Source organism: Corticium candelabrum, chromosome 10 (genome assembly GCF_963422355.1).
Source record: "Corticium candelabrum chromosome 10, ooCorCand1.1, whole genome shotgun sequence".
NCBI classification, from domain to species: domain Eukaryota; kingdom Metazoa; phylum Porifera; class Homoscleromorpha; order Homosclerophorida; family Plakinidae; genus Corticium; species Corticium candelabrum.
This window is the reverse complement of record NC_085094.1, coordinates 1,202,519-1,228,779: the sequence shown is the minus strand read 5'-3', so window position 1 is coordinate 1,228,779 and position 26,261 is coordinate 1,202,519. Positions and strand designations below refer to the sequence as shown.

At 38.0% G+C, this 26,261-nt stretch overlaps 2 protein-coding genes across 2 annotated transcripts; one reads left to right on the top strand and one right to left on the bottom strand.

The window, feature by feature from the left end:
- Positions 1-526: 526 nt before the first annotated feature.
- On the bottom strand, positions 527-23,366 carry LOC134185799 (uncharacterized). The gene is made up of 33 exons (XM_062653679.1): positions 23,175-23,366; positions 20,366-20,458; positions 16,685-16,777; positions 16,492-16,626; positions 16,123-16,281; positions 15,789-15,912; positions 15,368-15,725; positions 13,349-13,589; positions 11,965-12,218; positions 11,706-11,909; positions 11,501-11,650; positions 11,372-11,444; positions 8,370-8,647; positions 8,202-8,310; positions 6,708-6,800; positions 4,165-4,489; positions 3,999-4,102; positions 3,715-3,852; positions 3,535-3,654; positions 3,441-3,475; positions 3,257-3,383; positions 3,024-3,140; positions 2,758-2,959; positions 2,513-2,676; positions 1,903-1,989; positions 1,759-1,845; positions 1,607-1,693; positions 1,440-1,538; positions 1,290-1,376; positions 1,155-1,223; positions 1,019-1,096; positions 809-952; positions 527-751 (listed from the first exon to the last, which is right to left on the bottom strand). Exons 1-33 carry the CDS (start codon positions 23,268-23,270, stop codon positions 713-715), a joined length of 4,569 nt encoding a protein of 1,522 aa, XP_062509663.1. The 5' UTR covers positions 23,271-23,366; the 3' UTR covers positions 527-712.
- Positions 23,367-23,378: 12 nt separating this feature from the next.
- Positions 23,379-25,467, top strand: LOC134185798 (protein SREK1IP1-like). The gene is made up of 6 exons (XM_062653678.1): positions 23,379-23,430; positions 23,486-23,554; positions 23,627-23,791; positions 24,832-24,886; positions 24,937-25,065; positions 25,139-25,467. Exons 1-6 carry the CDS (start codon positions 23,415-23,417, stop codon positions 25,263-25,265), a joined length of 561 nt encoding a protein of 186 aa, XP_062509662.1. The 5' UTR covers positions 23,379-23,414; the 3' UTR covers positions 25,266-25,467.
- Positions 25,468-26,261: the final 794 nt, after the last annotated feature.

Sequence of the window (26,261 nt, the reverse complement as noted above, 5' to 3'; positions counted from 1 at the left end):
GCAGCCATTAATTAAGGCATTGATCGTTATGGGTGAGAATACAGTGGTAGAGCCAAGAATTTGTAGGCAGAGCTCTATGAAGAAATTTCCAAAAGTGATCCTTGGCTCTGCTATCCAATACTTTGCACACCGATGGTAAGGACCATAGTCCAGAGACTGACTGGTTACGAAAGGATCTGATCTTTTCCATCTCGATATAAAAGTTGCTTCCTGCAGAGTAGGTGAAAGAAGGTTTGATGACTGCCGTACTGTTGCCTGTGACAAAGATATTGGATTTAATTGTCAGAAAACGAGAATAGGTACAGCTGCTGTTGGAGATTTCGGTGCCACACCTCTTCGCGAAAGCTGCCACCAACTCTGCATGGCGGCTTGTATTGTTGGATTGATCGAGAGAAGGTCCCCAAACGTGTGGTCTCCTCTGTCGTGCTAGATTTAAGCCAAACACTGGATTGCCATTTACAGCAATCAAAGGGTTGCCCCACAAAGGTTCTGTCCACACCACTATTTCCAGAGCTAACGATGAAAGTAAAGGCAACGTTCTAGCCCTTTTATATTCATGTCAAGAAATATTGTACAATCAAAATGTTTAATAGAATCACACTTTCAGTTAAAATATGACCTCCATGAGTTCTAAAGATTAAATAAGTTATGAAATGATAAAAACTGCCTGTATTTCGAATGGAATTAACACACAAATCCTCAGACTATATTCTTATTTTCTCTTGTTTCTGTTGAGCAAATCGGCCAATAGCTGCAACAAAAGTTTATAGAAACCACCGCTGGCCTTAATATAAACATGTCTTAGTACCTCACTGAACTCCTTCATCAGCTTTTCTTCATATTCATTTTCATTTGCACCCTTTGGAATGAGATCACACAATTTCTTTTGATGCCCTCGAACAGTTGTGTATTTCAACCGTTGCTCTTCAGGAAGATAATTAAGATTAGCTGCCTGTGAACAATACCTCAAATTTCAGTTGTTTTTTTTTTGTTTTTTTTTGTGGCGTTGAAGCCTCACTGTTGAAGTGAAGACTTCTTCGCTTCTGCGCCCGTCTGCAATCCGAGCAAACACTGATGCTCCATCGAGTAATCTTACCTGCAGAAAGAGAAAATGATACATTAACATGTCCTGCATGAAAGTAATTCTATGCTACCTTTCTCTGTCCAATAAGATCGCGCAATGCTGTACTTACTGGATAGTGTCTCAAGTAGTCAAAAACTACCTAGTACATTAAACGTGCCACATACAACTACAATCTGAAGCAAAACCATGCAGTTGTAAGTCCAACTTTATTCGGTTTTCCTTCATACAAAGGAAGCTGGTATCTGTTAGTGTACACGTAGCCATCAGAAAACACTTGTAGAGCCGTCCATGCCTACAATGAGGGCGGATAAACACAATCTACGGTCAACAAAATGCACTACGGTACAAACTCTACTTCATCTGCCACTTTCAGTCTTCCTCGTCTACCAGTGTCCATAGCTATCAAATGTATGACAACAGCCAGATATCTATGAAGTCGACGTCTTCCAAAATACTTAATTAACAAATTTCAAAACAATGTGTACACTTCAATATAATAAAACGTTTAAGTAACTCACTTACTTTAAAACCATCTCGCCACTCGGGGCATTTCTGATTACTGGACCAGTCCAATGATTTAGTGTAAGACACAAGATCATCAGTATGACCCTATATGAACAGTGCATCCAATATCAACTACCTTTATCAAATTAAAAATTAACTCAAATTCTTACAAAGTAGAAAGATGCAGGAGGAGCAAAGCAGTAGATGCACTGAGTCACCTTAGACCACGGCAAGTTTTGAGCACTATCAACAGCTACCTACACATTACATTTACATAACATCATACGTACACTTTCAGCTTCAAGATTACCAACCTGAATACCACAACTTGGTGTATATCGAGATAAGTATGTAAGGTCAATCTCTGATGGGTTATCTTCTTGAAGACGCCATAATCGTTTCTACAAAATTTAAGAATACAGTCGAGATCAAGCAGACTGCATGCCATTACATAGGAGACGGAACCATGAGAGCACCTGCCTCCCAAATTGTTGCTCCGTGCCTGTGCTCCCAAATAGTTAATATGATGGTCGGCCAATGTCTAGAACTAACTCTTACTCCCAACTAAAGCTTACCAGTAGTTACTTAGAATGATAGCACGCGTAAGAGTCTGATTAGATGGAAATGAGTCAGTTGTCTTTACGTGATTTTTGGACGTCTCAAGCTAAGAAGTCAAGGATAGAAGAGACGTATCAATATATCTAGCATAGTGTTTATAGTCTGAAGTTAAGGACCCCATAGTTTAGCTCATGATAAACGTGTGTCATTTAAAAATAAATAAATAAATAAATAAATAAATAGTATCATCTAATTCTTGTATATATAGGCTGTGCCCCAGCCTCCGCTCAAGTTCCGTTGCCTATGCATTTCCTTAAGTCTAGTCTTCCAACTTGCAACTTAAAGCATACAATTTTCTTGGCTTACAGCTATCCATTGTCGTCTTCCATAATCGTCTCGCTGATGCTTTTCAGTACCATCTCCAAATAATGACATTGAGTCTCTAACACTCAAAGAGAGCCTTGTCATCATGTTAGCAAACAGCCTACTTTCTCCTTTTGAGGGTTCACATTCCATAGAATAGTAAACGCCTAATTAATCCAATACACTGACTTAGACAACACTGGAACAACAACATAAAACATCAAATCATTACTTAACAGCAATCATACCATCTGTATAGTCAGGAACTGGAAGAGTATGACTTTCTGGGTGTTGACGATACCGGTAGTCTCTATCATGAACTAGTCTAACAAGAAGACTTGCACAGGGAACAACAGGGACCTCATCTAGAAATGACACATTCATTGTACGTGAAAGCTTTGGCAAGCATCTTCTAATTCGTAATTGATGTTCTCCTTCATTGAGACAAATCTAGCATATATAACAACTTATTTGAACAAACGGTTACACATTGTAAGAACAATAAAAAGCACACAGGTATCGTCGAACTGTCAGTAGCAGGCTGCTGATCAGAACCAGATGCAACAAAAACATTCAAAACAGAGTATCCAACAACAACAAGTTCTTTAGTCTGCCGACATCTCGTGTACATCTAGAACACGTGCATTAATTGATCATCCACTAGTAGCTGTAATATCAAATTAGTAGCACAACACAATAAAAATACACAATACTACATCCACCTAATTACTTCGAAACATATGTAACCTTGAGTAAGATAGTCGATGTTGGAGGCAAACGCTCGTCACGAACTCGTAGGCAGTAGTTGTACTTTGGATTGTATACAATAGACTCAAGGTCAATATCTGTAGAAATATCAACCTTGCTTCCCACTCTGTTCCACACACAAAACCATGATCTATTCAATGTATATCTGTACAGTAACACTAACTTTATGTATTTGTGGTTGAAGATTCTCCCAGACACCTGTAAATTAATAATATGTGATGTTGTAACAGTACAGATATCTGTTCAATCCAATTTACCCTTGTGGCAGTGACAATATCTGGCAAAAAACGAGCACCATCAATATAAAAATCAAACCCATCACCATGGAAAAAGGGATCTGATGAAAAATCTTCTCTTTGATGAGGAATCCACGCTTCCTATAAAATGTTCCAATTCATACGCTTTTAAAACTTGTCACAGTCTGTTGTAGTGCTTACATAAGGTGGTGATATCGACCTGATTTCAGAAATATCAGAAGCTGGAGAGGTTGAGCGAGGCAGTACGTCAGAGTAAACTCTCAGTGACAATACACCATTGCCAATACGTTCATAAGGATCAGTAGTAGAACCTACAATCTTACCACATCAACTGTTCATTAGCAAAAGTAGCAATAACAACTCAGTTTTAATTTATCTGTTCATTAAAGTGCAACCTACATATGTGTAAAAAGTGCAATGCTGTCATTGGCAGCATCATGAGCAAATTGCCATTGCAAACTCACCGGTAATACAAGGTCTTCAGGCTTTGGCATGACTTCAGCCTTAAACAGAGGCAATCTATGAAATCCGTCACAAATGATAAGCTTGTTCCCATCTCTCTCTTCCTCTGCAGAATTGAAATACACAGATCAATGAAATCAAGTCGCTGAGTTTACCGTCACGACTAGCCTTCTTGAGCTCCTTCTTCATCTCGATAATCTTCTTTAGCAAAGTTGACTAGACCAAAAGCACTCCAGCCGACTAGTTTCTGATCTTCATATACAATTTTTACTCCTCTTCTTTTTGCCTTTTCAGGATCTTTTGAATCAAATTCCTCTTCCAAATCTTTCTCGTAGTCATCCAGTCTTTCCTCATCGACATGCTCTTCTTCTTCTTCTTCTTCCTTCTGCACTACACCGCTATCCTGCTGTAACAGCACTCTCACTCTTTTGCCGATCCAAAGCTCAACCATTACTGTTATGCCACGGTGAAGAAAAGGCTGATCAAATGACACCTAACATCATCAGTGCATGCTATCAAACAATCAAAGATGTTCAAAATAGAGATATGATACACTATCTAGGTTAGTATAACAAAATATCATTGCGATTTCAATTTTATGTTTAGCAAATATCTATGTGTCGTGTGTGTGTGTGTGTGTGTGTGTGTGTGTGTGTGTGTGTGTGTGTGTGTGTGTGTGTGTGTGTGTGTGTAATTTGCATTTCTGCATAATGCAACCTAGAGTAAAGTACCTAACTAATGGCAAAGTAATGAGAAATAACACAACCAGAGATAAAACTCTATGCTCACTCCACAAACGACAAATAATCTTCAAGTACCTACTGCACTAATAATAATAATGTATCACAACCAAGAATACAATCTTTAGTAGAAATTAACTAAAAACAGACTGCCATTAATTCACCATCCTTCCTCAAGTACAACTAACATAAATGTACATCTTTTTATCGTTTGACAAATTTCTTTCACAGCAACTTCAAACTTTGTATTGTAGCTGAAGAGTTCAAAACGTATTATTGCACATTTAGTGCATGGTATAAAAAATTTTAACACTCTAACGCACAATCTACCAGATTAGACTAGAAGCTGTAATAGAACAAACTGCAAAACCACCACGCAGCCACACATAAATTGCCTCCTAATCATAAATGAACCTACATGTTCAGAATACGCCAGTTGTTGCCACAAGAAGTCAAAGTATAAGATGGAAATAAAAACATTGGAAGTGATCAATCTGAACCAGAATTCAACAATATTTGTTTACCAGCTACTTTGGTTAAAAAATGACTTGATAGTATTTCTAGATACTTTGCTACTACCAATTAAGCCAACAATAGTTACTCACATGCCACCTAACAATAGTACATGCAGCAAGCAATGCACAATGTGAAACACAGAAACATAACAAATACCCTGTAATACTTGACTTAGTTGGACATAAATAAAATTCTGCCACTTTGAGAAACCTCACAATTTTGTGGGACTACTTTTTGCAATCATAGCTCAACCACAGCTAGTCTACTAGTACATATACCAATAATTCAAGATACGTATTTTTAACGTACAGAATTTCATTGTGCAATCGCATGAATTTGTTTTATGCACAAATATTTCTTTCATGGTAAACCTTTTGGAAATGCCTAATCATACTGTCTAACCAAAGATAAGACATACCATTTAATTTTGTAAATTCAGTGGTTATGGAAAGTTACCAAAATAAAACATGGCTAAACAGTTTACATACCCACAATAGTATATTAGTTCCAATATTTCTAATTCACTGTGATACTGCTTGTATTCAGTCTACAACACCATACCAATCACAACATTCATCAGCAAGAAGGACTTGCACAGTTGGCTATAAGATAACTACTAAGATTCAGTATCACACTCTCTTAAAAGCAAAAGACCTGATCACAATACCTACAAAAGTTACAACTACCAGACAAAGCAAAATACTCTGAAAACTACAATTCGTGTTTTCAATTTGTCAAGCCATACAAAGCGCAACCACTGTTTTACAAAACAGCCGAAGATAGTTAAACATAAAACAATGTTCACAGATATTGCACATGTATAGTTCAAAGTTAATCTAGTAAGAGATGATGCATTTGCCACAACTACGTACTAGTTTTCACAAAAAGGTAAAAGAATATATAATCTATTAAACAAGTTTATGTTAAAAGTATGACATTATGATCCTAAACCTGTGGTAATGTAACTCAGCCAGGTATCAAGCACTGTAGATTCCCATGCCACAATACTGACACTCAATCCCATCTCAGTATTCAACATTCTTTCGTTTGGACCAATTTGCATTGCCACTGATTGCACAAACAGTCTGTTAATCTTTTGTAACAAATGACTCTTTGCACTTAATGTTCCAGTTACCTAATTTGGTTCAAAAGTCTCTCATTAGAGCCTCTCCAAACCTCTAGACCTCTAGAAGAATTTATAAAAATCTCATAAGCAGAAAAAATATAACAGCAAGACAAAGGCAACAAATCCAATAAAGCTTTGTTACTTGAATGTACATGGCAGTCTGTACTAAAGACAGCATTCTTCTGAAATACAGTAATTTCGAATGACAAACACTAAATGTCTTAACGCTGTTTATTGGTTGCACACTACCCTACCAATCAAAATATATCTGTTCATGTCTATAACATGATGCAGCAACCTTCTTAGACAAATTCAATTATCCAGCGTACCTTCTGATGTCCAAATTCATATACACGATCTAGAAAATTTGATGTGACAGGTGAACTTTCCCAAACTAAATTGCCAGCTGAAGTAATCATTGGCTGCCATAAAAAATCAAATACAAACACATTAGCAAGAAACATACAGCTAAATATATATAATAATTGAATACAAATAAGACAAAACTGAATGATTTCAATGTAGAAGAACTGATTCCTTGCTAACGATCGAGGCTCAACTGACAAATGGAATACAAATTTATACTTTTCCATTCCAGGACCATTGGCTGTATCTCCATTTGCTGTGCTTTAAACTGGTTTAAAGTAAAAACGTGTTTAAAATCTAAACTTTAGCATTGGTGATTTACAGTTGTGATTGAGAAATCATTACTATTTCGGACTAATGAAGCTATTTGTGGGTGAGAGCGTCAGACAACGCATTGGAGTGCACAGAGAAATGAGAGATGGGATATTAGTGGTCAGAAATGTGAAAAAATTGCTCTCCTCTCTCTCTCTGCTTCATCTTATGCCATCTCTGAGACTGGCTGAGTTTATCTTCTTCACGTGTCCTCCAGAGAAAAAGAAAGAAACAATGCAAAGTAACTAGTGCAATGTGTGTACCATCACATGATCATTAAGCCTATACTGAAACCTTTAAAAACTTGCTAAACTACCTCTGAACCAGGTTAAACAAAAGCTGTTTAAGTTTACATTTTAAACAGATGTAACACTAGTGGAAACATGCTGAATCTTAATTAAACATGTTTAGGCTTAATTATACAACTTCATAACATGTCTAAGAGCGTGTTCACACCAACATTTGGACTAACTATGATTAGGCTAACTGTGATTAGACCAACATTAGCACAAGCGCGTTCATACCGCTAACTATGATTAGTAAGTCCGGTGGGCACGTCAGTGTAATTAGTCTGGACAGTTTTCATTCATCATATCAGGCAAAAATTCATGTGAATTGCGTTGACAAATCCATTGCTTTAGGTTTTGAAGATAGAAATATTTAGTTTGCTTTCTCTGGCAGCTCCTTCAGGGACGACAGGAAGTTGTCACATGTAGAGGCACGCACGTAGTATACATCTGCTGATACGTCGCCATGTTGTTGCTACGTTTGTACGTTCAAACATGTACAACACCACATCAGAAACATCGGCAGCATGCTCTTCTTGTACTACTTCACGTGCCAAAGTCACGTGCAACCACTAATGCTACTAATGTGGTTGTAATACTACTTTTTACAGTGTTAGAACGGCGTTAGAATGGTGTTACACTAATCATGATTAGGACCGGTGTGAACGAGTTGCATTAGTGCACTAATGCCAAACTAATCATGATTAGGCCCGGTGTGAACACGCTCTAGGCAGTAATGGAGACACACCCATTATCAAGTACATTCAAAAGCCAATTTTTTAAAAATAAAAAAATTAGGCTTCCAATGTCATCAACATGTAGTGAAAATACTTAATTAACGTGCAAACAAAATGTTACCTTTCCATTAGACTGATAGCCTTTCAGTTTTACCACAGCAACCCCTGGCCAAACGTCTCGTACTCTTTGAATCTGAAAACCAACTGTCTCTGCAACCTCGCCAGGAGAGCTAACAACCCAAGAGTATAACTTCAAACATTTTCACCATTTGTAATAGCTTTAGCTTACCTTGTTCTAACGTCGTTGTCATCAACTGAAGAAATACTTGGAGCAGATTCAATTTTAGTTGGAGTGCGAGCATTACTCTGTCTTGTTCTAACTGAAACACTAGATGGCCTAAATCCAGTTCCTACTGATAGTGGACGATTGACATCTTCAGTCAACCCTGTAATACTATCTGGATACTTATACATGTGGTAATGAAGGTGAGGTTCCATTTTGACTTGTGATTGAATTGCAACATCCCGTGAATTTACAATGCGAAGGCAGAGTTCTGTTTGATTAACCTAAATAGCAACAATCACTCATTAGAAAAATCCTTTAAACATGCAAAACTTTGATCAATATGTTTAGACCATGTAGTTGCTGCTTATCTATCCCTTGCAAATTGCAGAATTATATGCTATCTCAAATCTTTGTGTATGCCAGCACTGTAGAGCACAAACTACTGGTATATCTACAATGCCAACCTGTTAGTCCACAAGTGTTTGTACAAATTTTAGTTCATTTCATTAGCAGTTTTCAGTCTTCTAGCAACACGCAAAACTTGACCTACCATGCTGATTAGTGATACAAAGCACCATACCCTAGAATTATTAATTTCATTAAAATATACATTTACGTTATCTTAATTGCTATCAATCCAAAATAACATATAGTATACATACAAGCAACGTACATAACATAATGTGTCAATGACAACTCTTTAAAAGCAATATGCTAATTGAAGCCCGTTCCCAAACATAGGCACTGTTATGTGTGATCTGGTGTAATCAAGTGTAGAGATGATGCCAAGAAGGAAGAAAACGTCAACTACAAGTTTAAAGCTAACAAAGAAAGTAAAAAGCTAACGGAATAATATAAACAATTTAGTACTCAACTTTGGTAATGAATTAAGTCATAAACTAAATATTGTGTTTCAAAACTAAAATATCAATATTAAACAAAACAAGTCAAATTTCAAAACTAGCCCTAATGTTAGAAGCAAATCAAACTTCATCTAATTACAATGACTAATCACCTTAGTTGCCAACTGGAACAACATGCCTATTTATTAGTACATGCACTTACACAAAGCCGCAGATAAGTTGACATGCACACATACATCGACACACACACACACACACACACACACACACACACACACACACACACACACACACACACACATGCAAGCATGCATGCACACGCACGCATGCACGCACGCACGCACACAAACACACACATTCATTCCAATAAAGAAAATGCAAGACAAGGTCACCACAGACTATGTTGGGAGGTAAAAACTCTCTGACAGCAAAAACGCCTATGGTTGTGAAGACCTTGTTGAAGGGAAGTTTGGTGGCAATACTGACATTGACCAGTTAGGGACTGACCATGTTTCTGCCTTTGATGGTTCACAAGGCCAGCATGATTTACAGCAGTGAAGCCACAACCATCAAAACCGCAATGTATATCAAACTTCAATGTTTTTTGCCTTGTTTGTGTCGCCGTTTCTGCTCATCCTTGCAATCTTCCTCTTTCTCTTCTTTCTTAAAATTAACTTCTTCTGTAGTGGTCCAGACTATATTCCTCCACACATTTTGATCTCGTGTTTGTATCCTCCAAACTTTCTCAAATTTGCAATCCCTCAAATCTCTCAGCGTGAGCGCGCACACACACACACACACACACACACACACACACACACACACACACACAAACACACACACACACACAACACACACACACACACCTTCCTCATCTAAAAGGCTTCTCATGTTTCAAAAACCAACTGTCAAATACGGGCACGTCTCTGCCCTTGCCACTACGTTCGGTGCAGTCAGCCGTCTGCTTTGCCTAGAACAGGCCTTACAATAAGTTGACAAAGACTTGCCACGGGATTGAAAGCACTCGAAGCAAACAGCTGCTGAGTGACATGAGTGTTTCGCTGCTCAAGATATGTATTCGTATTAGGGCAAGTATCAATTAATTACTCTTAATTAATTAGTCTAAATTAAATACTCTTAATTAATTAGTTTAAATTAATTAGTATAAATTTAATTAAATAACTAGATCTTGGCAGCTACACAGTACTCTATGCATTCTCACGATGGAATAGTCTCTATGGGTTTCCATTCATGACAACCATAACAACAGCTAGGTCTGGCTCAGCCTTAATTAAACATGCATCTATATCTGCCTACAGATTACTGAGTGTCAGATCAACTAGAAGCTGCCCGAGGGACCACAAAAACTTGCCTGGGGCCCACAGCCAGGGGAGGGTTGCATTGTGCCATACCTGTTCACTAACCACAGTGACCCCAAAAGATCAGCAGCACATTTGATGTCACTGATTTGAGTCACACCAAGTCAGTGGCATACCCAGGCATGTTTCCAGGTTGTCCAGAAACTCCCAAGAGATGGGCGTCACTTTTACTGTTAGCACAAGTGACTGTTAGTGTGATTACTGAACAACCCTTTTTCAGAACTGCAGTTTAACTTAATTACGAAGATTGCTAGATCATTGATGCTATGCGATAGTGACAGGCTTGAATCAGGACGTGTATGTGAATGGTAACCAACAGCTTTGTGTCATTGACATTAATGTATCTTGTTAATATTAATTCTTGCAAACACCACCAAGAAATCCTGGGTATACGTCTGCAGATCCACCCAACTTGGTGCTTACAGAGGCCTTCTTCCATTTCAAGTCCTAGAGTTTGAAGCCTAGATACTGCTGCATGGTAAAATTAAGTGATACCATAATGAATCTGTGATGCACCTTCACACAGAAAAGGAAGAATACATTTGGCTAGGTAACTGGATGGCACAGGACAGTGGCATTATTATAACAAGATTGCATAAACAGAAAACCAAAGACAACGAAGCAAACAGGCAAACAGGTAAACAAGCATACAGCCAATCAGACCAACAAACACAAACAAACAGACAGACAAAGAAACACCGATAAGAGGCAACCGGTGAGACAAACTGACAACACGAGGTGATAAACTAATCAATGCCTGTACCTGAGGAACTTGATAAAGTTCATTCAAAGGCATATCTGGCATGGCCGGTGAAATTCTAATGAGTAGTTTCCACCTACAGCAGCCGACAGTCAGTCCTGTAAGCTTCACATTGCAACAACATTCACCCACCTTCCACTCAGTATCCGACTTTCTTGATCAAACAAACCAATCTTTGTCCATCCCACTGCCTTGCATTCCCCAGTGGCTACTGATTTCGATAAGTGATCTACTCTACCTTGTAACTCCACAATAAAGGTGTAATCATCAGAGGCAATAAATCTACACAAGTGCAACGTAAAACCATCACTATGCCCATTAAACAGTAATGACAGACTGTGGAAATGACTGCTTCATTGCCATAACAGCTACGTTTCCTGCAACAGCAGTAGAATGCCCAGGTAGCCTGCACTGAACTGGAGGAAGAGCCTTGTGATTGCTCCTATTTGTAGAACTGCTGACTATCGCCGTCATCAAGTTAACATGAGAATATGCAGAATTTAGACCAACAACAAAGTCCCAGAATATTGAAAACCCACCACTGAACAACAATCACACATATCATCAGGTGCAGTCAGAAAACATCAGTTCCTTACTGTGAGTCATAATGACTGGGATCCAATTGGTCCATCAAAGCTGCATGTAAGTGTTGTGGTGCATGAATTCTTTGTTCATAGGGCTTTAGTTTTTCACGATCAAATTCAATTCGTGCCAGCTCAGTTTTCTGTCTTGCCATCTCAATCTCATACCTCAATTTCATTACTTCTTTCTGATTATCAAGTTCTAACTGATGAAGTGAATGATCTAATGGTAAATTTCTTGCACTTTGTGATCTTTTCTGATTTATTTCCTGCAACAAGAAACATGAAAATATATTACTCAATACAAACAGAACAATAAACAACAAGCCCACTGATCTAGCTCCAATTGCTACACATTAAAAGTATCTCTGCACAAAACAATATTAATTAAACTCAAAAAATAAACAAAAACAAAAACAAAGGTTTTTATCCTGTAAATACAAAAGGTTTGTTGTAGCATCAGTCCAAATCAAACGCTGATGTCTTTAACATTGCATTGTACCTAATGTCTATTCTTTAGAACACAAAGTTATCAGTAATACACATAATCATCTACCAACTTGTCTCAATCAGCATTCTTAAATCTGTGGTCATTGTACAGTGACAACCATCAGTGCAGCCACCAAGAGTTGCAAGATTCAATAGAACTATGCCATCCTCTGAACACTCCCTTAAACTGGGACATCAACTCAACTATAAAAAGATTGCCAAGTCAAAGTTAAAAGTACACCTAATAGATCATGCAGAAACCTTCATTTGACATAGTTTAGTGTTTACAACTATTTTCAGACAGTTTCATTACAGTCCTATGGTCATCATATAAGATAAAAGAATGGCAACCGTCGCAAGAGAAGACTAATCCAATTTACCCATACAATAAACTTGTTAGAAAGTACAAGCTATGAAATAAGTCAAACATACCTAGATGCTACATTACAGCTAATGGTGTTTCAGGTTAAACTGTAGTTAGTAAAAAATGTGCTTAAAAACTCGTGACAACACAATCAATGCAAATTACACAGTCAATTCACGCAAATCTGCCATTTGATCAAATTTCTTTAATGTCAAAATTAATATTTTACAGCAAATTGCCTGTATCAATCTGCTTATAAGTCATAGACAAAGTTTTTATTAAAAACTTATATATTTGCATCTTACATACCAAGAAAATCACACACACACACACACACACACACACACACACACACACACACACACACACACACACACACACACACACACGCATGCACACACGCACACATGCATGCACGCACACACACACACACACACACACACACACACACACACACACACACACACACTCACACACACACACACACACACACACACACACACACACACACACACACACCACACACACACACACTACGTGACTCACCTCCATCAGCTTTGCATTTCCTTCCTGAACAAGCTTAATGAGTTGCCAAGTTTGGTGAGAAACGCCAGTAGAAATTGGATGAGCAGCAAACTGATGCATTGAGACTGGAGGAAACATTTGCTTAGCATGCAGCTGCTGTGTAGAATACTGTTGATGATATGCCTGCTCTTCAAGCTCTTGAATCTGGGCAAGTATCTTTGTGTCCTTGCCGCCTGTTTTCAAGTATGTTCTTCGCAGTGCTCTAAAAATCAATTTTGATTGGCTTTAATTAATTAACTAGCAAACACATCACTACATAGATTTACTATGTTTCCAAATGACTACTAACTTTGCATACAACAACTTGTTCCTTTGCCCAGAGCATGTTGTTGTACTCTTGCACTGAGAGCATAGTTAGGATAACAACACTTCGGTCTTACCAATAAATTTGAAAATCCTGATTTGATTCATATAGTGTGCAGATGTCAGAGTTAAATCATTTAAAGACTTAACGCATCACACGTGTGTGACAAGCAAACAGCTACATCCATGGCAGATGCACACTTTCCTGGCTACTTGCATGCATCTGTGAATGGATGTAAATGACTAAATGCATCTGATAAGTATAGGCTTCTTCAGAATTGGAAAAAGCCATGTCTTCGAAAACTAGATAAACAGCTAAGAACTGGAACTGATATCCTACTAAAATTCTATTTTAGTTCAAATAACCGTAAAGTGACTGCAGCAGGTCATCTGGCATGTGAATGACTAATGCAACCTTCACGCTTCAGCAGCACTACATTTAGAGAACTCTTTCCTGATGACTGAGATACTGTGTTCCTTCTTTTGCTGTAGATATACGTTTTCTTTTCTGTTTTGTCTTTTTTCGCTTTCTTTTATGTTTAAATTGCACCATGTTTATGTATGCGACCCAGATATAATAATAATAAAAATAATAATAACATTTCACTTGTTCATTTACCCATATGTCAGTCTGTCAATACAGTACGGTCAAACCTCGCTAATCCAAACCTTGCTAATCCAAATCCTCGCTAATCCAAATTACCATTTGCCTTGCATACCCAGATCCTATCGGGCAGCCTGATCCAGGTTGTGGTTACAGTGTATCTAGTTTTCAGCAAATGTGCGTATCTGACTTTTTAAATCATGACTGTCACATTAATTAGAAGCACATGTAGTCCTTAGCCACAAACATGACATAATGTAGAGATATACGTAAATGCGTCAGTGGTCTGAGTGTCTGAGGTAAGGTCTAGACTAGCCTCATACTCAGGCCCTCTTGTGCACCTGGGTACGAGGCCTGGATAAGAGGGCCTGGGTACGAGGCTAGCTCTGGACCTCCAATGCAATGCATTTGGCATTTTGGTAGTCCGAACAACTTCACTAATCCAAATAGGGCTTGACACAATGCTGTTTGGATTAGCGAGGTTTTACTGTAGAACTTCGCTGATATAAACCTCGTTAATCCGAATCCTCAATAATCTGAATTACCTTAGTGCCCTCCCTCGCATACCCAGATCATAATAGGACTTCTGAGACAACCTGATCTGGGTTGCTGCCACATTGAAACAGATATCTAGTCTTCAGCAAATGCACATATCTGGCTATTTTAAATCCTGACTGTCACAGTATTTAGAAGTATGTAGTCGTGCAGATGTGTTGTTCACCACAAAAATGACACATGGAGACATAGGTAAATGCACCAGAGGTCTGGGTGTCTGAAGTGATGTCTGGACCTCCAAAGCTATGTGTCTTTTTGTAATTCCAATAAATTCACTAATCCAAACAGGACTTGGGATGGAGCTGTTCAGATTAGTGAGGTTCTACTGTAGTATAATACCGTCTGCCTGCTTGCCTGCTAGCCTTTAGCTGTGTATTCAAACAATGAAGCAAACGAGTAAAGTCAATGTCACTGGTTGCTGTTATAGAGTAGCAATAATGATAGCAATGTTAATTAGAATATTTGTATACGTCAACAACATGTGTAAACAATACTCAACACAACACCCTTAACTGTACCTGACTGCAGCCATGAGTGAATCATCTTCTGCAGCTGCAGCAGCATTCTTTGGCACCTCATTTACTTTATGATCCACAACTTCTCTTGTAGAAGGTCTGCTAACCTTATCCAAGTGACTGGTCTCTGACTTTGTAGACGACAATGGTCTCAAAAACTTATCGACATGAAGATCATTTAAGGCCTGTTCCAGAATTCTCTGTTCACGAAATTCTTCATCGCGTACTCTCTCTCTAAGTTGTCGCAATCTAGCCTCTCCACGAAGTTTGTCATCCTTCAGTCTGTCAAAAAATGCTGACCCTAACCTCTGGGAAGAACCAAGTGATGAAGACTGTACTGGCAATAACTTTTCTCTAATGCCTACAAGTCAAAGTGCTAAAGAACTACAGTGCTTAATGGAAATTAATTAAGTAGGGTAGTCACCTGCTTGCTGTTCCTCTAATTGCTTTCTTTGCATATCTAGCTGAGCTATTTGCCTTCCCTGACTTAATGCCAACTGTTCCAATTTTCCCCTCTCTTCTGCTCTTCGAGCATCTTTCTTATAACTCTACAAACACAAAACAACTTGATCCTCAAGACAATCAATCAACAAATTATGCTACTGTTCACGTCACTACAGTTACAACATTTAAAGCCAAAGATGAAGTAGACTATCCTTACTCAAAAAAGGATGGAAGGCCTGATGAAAAAACTGCTAACTACAAGTCTCACTGCTAATCATCCATGCTGATGAGAACAGGCATCAATAGTTTCTTACCTGCTTCACTAACTGATCATAACCAGCCAATTCCTTAATTCCCTGTTTTTCTATGCTGCTGTAATTTTGGAGACTAGTAGACTCTGGTTGAAGCAAACTTTTGTGCAACTTTACAATATCTTCATGAATTTTCATTTCTTGTTGCTCTAGTGAGTTTGACTGAAAACAGAAAATGAACCTATACAAGATATACAAGATTTCTTATATAGCAAATAGCACACAAATTAGAAGTGTCTGTATTAGACAGTCACGCCTCCAACATATTTCTCTCTCTCTCACACACACACAAACACAAACACACACATACAACAACAAACACACACGCACACACACAAGCACTTCCATGTTGATGCACATTAAATTCAACACCTCATCTAACAATCCTTCCAACTCTTGTCTCTTCTTTTCTTCAATGCTTTGCAAATCTTCTCTAGTCATTGTGTGAAATACTTGATATGCCTGTTCTCGAGCTGTAGCCACTTGCAAATCACTCTGGTACTCAGACTAACATTATAGTGCCCAATGTCACAACTTAGCACAAAATCCAACAAAAAGCAGTTACCTGAAGTTGCTGCAAATCTTGCATCACCATCTCGTTTGTTTTATGCTCTCTATTCTGCATTCGATGTGCTTTCAATTTTCTGAGTTGCTTTATCTGACAATTATTAAAGACAAGCATGCTTTTTAAGGTTTAGTGAGACATGAACTAAAAGTTGTAATTTCTTAAATATAACTGGCATACAGTACTCTATTCGTCCAAATACAATCCCCACCAAAATTAAAGGTGTGCCTCCACTAGGGCTTAATGAAACATGTTTAAAACCTGAACATGTTTAAGCATTAAAGCTGTTTAACAGTAAACCTAAACAGCTTATGCTAAACATGTTCCAGAGGTAGTTTAACGAAAGGGATTTAGGTTTGACGGTCACGTGATAGTATGATAGTAACGCGAGTAACACGTGTTCCACGACTATGGATGTTAGTTCTTTCGCACTTTTCTTCCTCTTTCTTAGGAGACTATTGAAAGAAGACAGAATTAGGAGTAGTAAGCATTTAACTTTAGTAAAGCTGAGATTGCTTACGAAATTTACGAAAGTTAGATGCTTACTAAATCTTGTTGATTTACAGTACTCAACCACTCATATCACATTCTTCCAAGTTTGTAAGAATCACTGCCAACATTGATGGCATGAACCGGGAGGATGTTCTAATGACCTGCATCAAGAACAACAGCACGGCAAACATCATCTTGACCTCAGCAACAACGAATCAAATCAGTGGAAGCAACTGGGCCAATGCCGGCAAATGTCACAGAACAAGAGGAAGACGATCTAGTGCTTTTGGAAAATCAAAGTTTGAAGGCTTCACTGCAGACAACTTGCTGTAATTTTTAGTAGCTGGACAATCACGTGAACAGATAACAGTAGTGTACGTAATTGACAAATGGAGCAACTTGCAACTCTCTAGCATGCAGTCAATATTTTCGTACCATATAAGCCCCTGTACTGCTTTCAAAACTTTTCAATTTAAAATATTGTTTCTAAAACTCTCCATATTAGAAGACTATTGTTTAAAAATTATAGCTACTGTACTACCTTGAATTATCCCCTCTCTTGAATAATTCCCCTCTCAAATAATTTTGCGTCTCCAATAAATCGTCCCTATGGGATGCAATTGAAAGAGTAATCACCATATCTCTTAAAGTCCCAAAAAAATAGCAAGTGAAACACAAGGCAAGACATTGCACATGAGTCAGAAGCATCATAACAATTTGTTCTTGACTCTGTTGGAGAGTGATGAACGAGAAAGAAGCTCGGCCAGTGATCACGCTGAGCCGCCTACACTTCCTACACATCTAAATGTCAGTGATAACCATAGCACCTTGAAGCAAAAGCTGGAATTAATTAACTCTTCCTATTGCATTTGCCATGGTATGTGAGGTATCGGTATTGTATTAGGGTAAGTAGCAGTACAATTCAGACAATTGAAACAATACTCCCTCGCTCTTCAATAATTCCCCTCTCTAATACTCCCGCTTTTCTGGCCATGATTAACCCCAACCCAACCCAATCCCACCGCAAGGGATAATTCAAGGTAGTATGGTATATCCAAGATATGATGCTAGTATAATTAACGTGCAGTACAACTTTCAGTTTAACACAGAAAACGAATAAAAAATTACTAATAAGATTAAAGAACTTCAAAACTACTACATATTAAGTCCTTCAAAAATGTAAGACACAAAGATATTTGAAAACAGTAGCAACAAGACAGTGTACAGCATGTGGCACCATCCCCAGCTTTTTGCATCTGGACTGTACTTCACATCATGTTACGAGTGTCTGCATTTGCTTGTTTGTTAATGAGAGAGAGCTCACTCGAGTCCTTGATATAGTTAGAAATAGTTTTTCTTCTATTGTTGTACAGTATGATTGGACCTTAATCAGACCACTGATGTCATATCTTTTTTGCCATAACCCACGGCTAGCCTAGTTAGCTTAGCAACTCAACCCAACCACAAACTGTTTATTGACCACAAGTCAATAAAAAACAGTAACGTAGGAAAACCTCATACAAATACGACACAATCATGTAGCACTGTAAATTCAACAAAGTAGCAAAATTCTGCAAATTACAATTGCCTTTGTTGCAGTCATGTTTGCATATGTACCTTTTAAAGTTTTTAATACTGCTTAACATCTTCGCATGTAAACATGTTTCAAAATCCTCTTCTTGCTGTGTGTTATTAATTTCCAACAGCTTCTTCCTCGAGAGGCTCAAAATCGTCTTCGTCTGGTTCGCAAGTGGTTAACTTCTTTGCCATGTAGCAACATCACCAGGTGGAATAGAGAGATAGAGATGACTAACAAACTGGACCTGCTGTCTAACACATAAAAACACAATGGGTTGATAACAATGTGGCTTGTTGCTAGCACATGGCTTCCTTGTCAAGCTGTCAACAATCTCTCAAACTACAAACTGTTTGTGGTTTCAACACTGACGTCAAATCACTTCTTACACTTATTTGAGCAAAAGCAACAACCAGCAGTCTGAGTAATCATATAACAACTAACTTGAATTATGGCTGGTTTGGTGTTATCACGATAAATTACAGATAAATAAAAAAGAGTCTGAGGGCTTCCCAAGAAAAATTAGTCAGGCAATTAAATTACTGGGTTTCCAAGAATAATTAGCCGAGGCAAAGCCAAGGCTACTGTACTTATCTTCGGGAAGCCCTCAGAGTCTCCATAATCTATCTTGATAACGCCTCCCAACCATAATTTTTCTAGTACCATTAAATTAAAGAGGAAGAGTGCCTAAAAAGCTGCATAAGCTGCATGTAGTAGTTTGAAAATGGTGCTTACTAGTTCTCTACTTACAAGCATAATGCAACTCCAATCAACAAGCCATCTCAAAGTGCAATGTTATTTAATATCCTATTAATACTTTAAAATTAAATCCTCTTAAAAATCAACATACTCTCCTTCAATGTTTGAGAATCTGGCTACAGCTTTGCACTTGTGTTAAATTTTGGTACTTTGTCAAAGTTACCTTAATTTGTGGAAAAAGTGAATATGAAACAGAAACTCTCTAGCAATCCAAATGAATATGAAACAGAAACTCTCTAGCAATCCAAATGCAAAAGGAGTCTACAGTCAATCAGCTGATAGCCTGAGTCTTTATCAGAATAAATATATCTACATACACATGTAGCTTAGTAGACATCATGCAGTAACATCAAATGGCTACCCATTGCAAAGCACAAGAAAACAAGTGAGACAAAAACAAACTTAAATAACTGATTAATTAATTTAGCCTAACAAAAAATAAATACAGTACCATTCAACAAACAATTTAATCAATTAAGCAAGAGTTGCAAGCCTTTCTTTGAAGCAATACTGTTAACCAGTGTTAGCTAGCTGCTTGTCTATCGCAAATAAACCAAACAAAGTAAAATGCAATTTAGTTTCAACAGGATCATCCACTTTAATTTTGTACCCATGCAGCTTTTATTTGACAAAGAATCATTCACATCGTCATAGGGAGAAATAGAAGCAAGACATGTAACCAACTATATGCACTTATGGAATTACAGAAACCCTTTTCCCCATAAATTACCTAATGCTATGTTGACAACAAGGTAATCGCTTCACCAAAGATTATTCCTTACAAAACCCAAGAATAGATCTACATTAAGTGGCATCATGCAAGAAAAACAATGCATAACTTTTACTACATTTACCTTTTCATAAGCCTCAGAGTGTGACGAGCTGCCTGGCAATTGTTCTAATCGAGCTGTGTTGGTCTCGAGTTGCTTTTTCACTTCAGCAAGAGTCTACAGTAGAAACCGACAAACACATCTAAAACTACATGACTACCAGCAGATCACAATTTAGTAGACCTTATTCGTCAAACTGATAACCTAGTATAATAACAATTAATTACCATTCCTTGCTATTTTTCAAATGTGGTGTATTCAAATATACGTCACGCCATTGAAAATGGTCTACAGCTGTTTACATTCAATACTCTACAAACAAAACGTGATAGGAAATATAAAGTCATTTGGACAGTCAACTCTCAACCACGGCCAAGGGAAAATTGCCTATAAGTCCATTGTTGTTCATTTTCATTTTCATTATTGTTATTAACCTGATGTACTTCCCTCAAAAGGCTGAAGTACACAGATATCGAATACACACAAATACAAGATACAATACCCACTTAGTAACTAAAGCTACTACTACATTAATAAGTTTTTACTTCTCCCCTGCCCAACCCGCAATTGTTCGATAGTTGGCTGAAACAACCTCTGTAAAATTCACTAATTCACCCTGAATTGTTCCTACATTAGTGCTGCTTCTAAAAAGAAGTCACCTAACCATTCCCATATTGAGTCTCTTTGTTTCATCCTAAGTCCACGTCTAATGCCTTTTGATATGTCGTGTGGCATCCTATAAATGACTTAAAACAAGGCTGGAGACAAATCTTTATCCACGCACTGTTGCATACACATCAACCTCCAAGACCATATAATGATAAATTGCCAAAACAAGATACTCATGCAACAACATAAATTTGCATACAACATTAAATTAATTAACTTTAAGAGAATTCTGACCTCGGCTGCTAATTCTTTGAATGAGATATACTTCATGAATGCATACAATGATAAATTAGTTAACTAACAACTTGTAATCTAATCTAAACTATCTGCCTATGGAGAGAATGAGCCAGTAAGTTAGTACACAATACAACAAACAACCAAACAGAAGAAGAAAGTTAAACAAGCCAACACAATAATGAACTACACAAACAGACAACCAACACATACAAACACAAAACCACAGCAAGTGCTGCAACAAAATTATTCCATAATTCCTTTGAAAAATCCTGAGTAAACAATGTAAATTTTAATTAGTTCTAAAAATAAATTAGTGTCTGCAGAAATGCAATACAAAAATAATTATCCAGCAACTGGAAAACTCAGCTGATTCCTGCACCACCCAGTTTTGCAATCATTACCTTACCATTCCTGTAACTGTTGCTATGTACTACAGTGTGTGTGTGTGTGTGTGTGTGTGTGTGTGTGTGTGTGTGTGTGTGTGTGTGTGTGTGTGTGTGTGTGTGGTGTTGAAAACAATATTGTCTTGCAAAGTGGTAACAAATGCAAATACGTGAGCTTAACAAACAAACCGATAAACAAACTAGCACATGTACACCATGCCATCCCACAGCAGTGTTCATGCAGCCAGACTCTCTCCAGGAGGTGAAAAGACCTGGAGAGACAACCAGCTGGACACTCAAGCCTAACAGCGTCAATTATAGTCTTACAGTAATGTTCCAATTCATCTTAAGCCACAACTTGAAGTCCTGTAGGTTTTAAGACGTAACTTAAACCTAAATTTACAATACTTAAACAAGATTTACCTCTTTGCCAACCACACATTTCACACAGACAAAGCGCTAAGTTTTCCATTTGCTATAGCCACTCAATGGTTTAGTCAGAAAAACTTCTTACAGTCTAAATAAAGCTATCTTTCATAGCTCTTCTTTCCTCCAATGTCATTAATTTGCAAAAAAGAGATGACTCCAACAACTGTGATTGCCAGTATAAAATAGAAAGTAGATAGAGCACAGTACATGTATGAGCAAAATTTAGATCTACGACGCCTAGTGCGCATTACATGATGCATTACATGATCGTGGGCTAGGCAACACCCTTGTCAAGTGCCTGATAAGGTAACCGTTACCTTTCTGCTCCATTGATATTAACATGAATTTTACAACCTCAAAGCAGCAGACAAAGTAGCTAGGCAACGTACTTTCTCTGCATTTGCTTTACAGTTTACTAGTAATATACCTTAAAATATATATTACTTATTCAATTTCCTAACACCAAGACTGGAAGTGGGAGTTTTTGTGACGCAGACCAAATTTGACTTTTTGAAAAACTGTGAGCATGCCTGCACAGGCTGCATGTGTGGTGTCGTATGGCCCTGAGACTTAAAGATATTGGTCCATTGACAGTTAATGATATACTGGTATAAAAAGCAAAATAAGGCATGTAATGCTCCATTTGAAATACCTCAAAGTTATATTATCTTCTACAACAAATGGACGAATGAACTGACTATATGCCATGTTAATTAACTTATATAATTACCAAGCTTACAGCTCGTTTCATTTGTCAGCTTGAACCTTTAACTAGCTAGAGAAAAATTAAAGAGTGTGACCAATGCAAACCTGTATTAATATATTTCCTCTATTAAAATTTTAATTAAATTAATGCGCGGGCAGACAAACAGAAACATGTACAACTGACACACAGACAGACAGACAAAACAGTTCTACAGAAACACATGCCTATAGGCATCTACGCATGAATTAACATGCATGGACGGGCAGGTAGCAGGTAAATACGTCGACAAAACGCATAGATTATTCGAACACTAAAGTAGACTGGCTACTTCTTCATCCTGGATCCACATGTCTTTAGGTAACCTTAATACGTTAGTAGACAAAGGTAACATGTGTACAGTATTCTCTACCATTTCTCCGAGCCTCGTTCCGCTAGTTTGTGTGTCCGTCGATACATCTAGTTGCCCATGGCCAGTGGCAGTGAAGGTACCAGCAGTATTGTCCATGTCCAAAAGCTTTCTATCAGTGTTTCTACAACTATCTAAAGCAACACAGTATTTTGCTCTGTGCACGAAAATGACAAGTCGTGCAATAAGCCTTGTGCTCGAGTCCACTGTGCGCGAAGTTTCGTAAGGCAGTAGAAAGCTTGGATGTCCGATATTCAAGGTAAGTCGATTTTCTTACTCTGTTACTATTTACCTAATACTTCAAATTTTTGTAGGTCTTATTGGTAGGCTAACGGGAACTGACACAGGGAGACCCCGCTTTGGGTGCAAGAAGTGTGGGCACGGTTCGTAATCTATGTGTCACAACACGTGTTATAAAAAGATTTTTAATAGTAGTCATTGCGATGTTTTTATAGCTGGGCATTTAACCTTTCAATGTCGTAATTTTGTACGAGTTGATCCCAATAAAGAAGTACATCTGGATGTAAGCAGCACTTCAAGCGACGACTCTGATAGATCAGATCAACATTCTTCTACAGACACAGACTCTGAAAGTAGCAGCACATCGTCTACAGGCAGCGGTAATATCGATATTTGGCTAAGGTGTAGAATGACAAGATGATCATGAATGCATCCACAGGGGCGTATGTACAGTAATTATGCAGAATTTCTGAAAAGGGGTTCCTAAGTACGTACTACATGTTATTAGCAGTTGAACGAGCGCCACATTGCTTTGTTATCTTATTTGAGTACTACGTAGCGCTTGAACTGCTGAAGTTCGATTCCATGCTCATGAACTGCTGAAGTTCAAATTTCATGCTCAGCCTAAAGTTGACACAGTACAGTAAGTATTTATTACCTAGTGCAATAAAACACTTTCAGAATAAGGAAGCCTCTGCAGAAGTTTCAAGGAGTTGTGATGAGGCTAAAATATAGAATTTACTGAACGGAGCTCTCAAACAATATGCTAGCTAGGACGCTTCAATTCTCTGTGGATGTTTCTGCATGTACAACTTACACCCTTGGTTAACATCAACAGGTGTGGCATAGTTCATGTGAATAAGAATTGTGGCAGCAAGACAGTCTTCACTTTGAGCTTGAGTGCAGCATGTTGAGCCATCAAAGAGCAGAACGCTCACAGGAACCAGTGCTGAGTGGTAGTGTTGCAAAGAGCTGCAGAAGTACACGTAGATTTGGCATTGTGCAGACTCCAAGTGCCAGACAGTTCTTCAGGGTTTAATTAAGGACAAAACTGCAGAGGAATGTTGGCCATTTTCTCTTCCAGTGAGCAAATTCCTTATCAACAATGTTAGTGTGTGGCAAGTCTATAGACACCCTTGTATTGAAGATGTTTTCTGATAGAAGAAAGTGTGCATATTAATTTTTATCTACTGCATCTAACACATTATAAACACACGTGTTTGCACCTGGGTGATACAAAAATATTTTTGGTGTAGCTGAAAGAGTGGAAGAGTGGTTTCATATGAACTCCTTCTGTGTACACACACCTGATCAATATTGAGTGCAGATTTGCATTATAATGACTATTGATGACCGTAGTATATGGACATACTGGTATTAGGAGCTACCATTATCTTACAACTGGTTTTGGTGTTTTCAGAAAGTACAATTTCAAAAAGAAAGCGTACCAGTAACAGAAAACACTACAAAAAAAGGTTAGTTGCTGTCAGCAGTTGTCTACTTTAGATTATTGTTGTGTGGTTAGGCAGGCAGCATTACAATCTCGATCCCGATCAAGGAGCCCCATCAGAAGTAGAATAAAAAATTACGATGCTGGACATCAAAGAGGCAGAAATATTGCAAAGAAGCAAGAACGTTCGGTCTCACCTCAAAGGTTTGTGAATACACTAATTGTCTGTTCAGCATATGGTGTGCTAATGCCACAAGAATGTCCTTTTTAATTCTAGTGGGGCTAGTAAGGAAACAAAGCGAGGCAAACCCACTGAAAGATGGAAAAAGAAGAAAGAAACCAAGAACAAGAAAAAGGCCAAAAAACCAAAGAAACACAGCTACTCTAGAAAAATAGATAAATAATGAACATGTGTAGGAGTGCAGTCAATAGGTATGCTAAGTGTTGATATTGGTGGTTCTTCTTACGCAATGTGACATGTTAGTGATAATAGTATAAGTACAGCTAATATCTTGCCCGTTGTAGTTTATGGCGCGCCACTTGTGCCATAATTCGCTATTTCCACTGAAGTAGAAATAATTCTACTTAATATTGCAAACAGAGGCTTTGCTATAGTTCCTCAATTGGCCTTTTTAATTAAGACTGGCAATTCATGATTTATCAACATAGGCTCAAATTATTAGAACTTTAGTCAATTAAATTAGTGAGTGAGCTCGAGAGGAGCCTCACTCTGCACAAAGACATCATGGCTAATTTGAGCGGACAATGTAGTTTTGATCTTGTCTCTCGAACACACAGAATTGCTGATCGTAATTTGTAGTAGTAGTAGTAGTAGTAGTAGTAGTAGTAGTAGTATTGTAGTTAATTTAATTTATCGTTGTATCATGAAGTACATCTCATTCACCCCGTCCTAATTTATTATCAAGTGTATCTCTGAAGAATTCTCATGAAGAATTTCGTTCAGCGTATGCCGTTCAATGATATCCCGTTCTGAGATTATTGATTAACCCTACCAGAAAAAAAGTAAATGTAACGGAATGTCCCGTTTCACAAATTCCCATTGATTGGATTATTGATTATTAGTTAATATCCCGTGACAAAGAAAATGGATTAACTCATTTAATTAACGTTGTACGCAAATTTATGTTGTTGCGTGAGGATCCCATTCTGGCAATTTGTCATTTAAAGGTATATCTCGATTACGTGCATTCTTACAGTGTGTGTGTGTGTGTGTGTGTGTGTGTGTGTGTGTGTGTGTGTGTGTGCGTGCGTGGTGTGTGTGTGTGTGTGTGTGTGTGTGTGTGTGTGTGTGTGTGCGTGCGTGCGTGTGGTGTGTGTGTGTGTGTGTGTGTGTGTGTGTGTGCGTGCGTGTGGTGTGTGTGTGTGCGTGCGTGCGTGTG

Coding starts and splice junctions, on each gene's coding strand:
- LOC134185799 (XM_062653679.1), bottom strand. CDS start 23,270: ATGGACAATACTGCTGGTACCTTCACTGCCACTGGCCATGGGCAACTA. Junction 16,627..16,684: donor AAGATTTGCAGCAACTTCAG/GTAACTGCTTTT, acceptor CTATAATGTTAG/TCTGAGTACCAGAGTGATTT. Junction 4,490..6,707: donor ATGAATTTGGACATCAGAAG/GTACGCTGGATA, acceptor TGATGATGTTAG/GTGTCATTTGATCAGCCTTT.
- LOC134185798 (XM_062653678.1), top strand. Junction 23,792..24,831: donor CACATCGTCTACAGGCAGCG/GTAATATCGATA, acceptor TGGTGTTTTCAG/AAAGTACAATTTCAAAAAGA. Junction 24,887..24,936: donor AGAAAACACTACAAAAAAAG/GTTAGTTGCTGT, acceptor TTGTGTGGTTAG/GCAGGCAGCATTACAATCTC.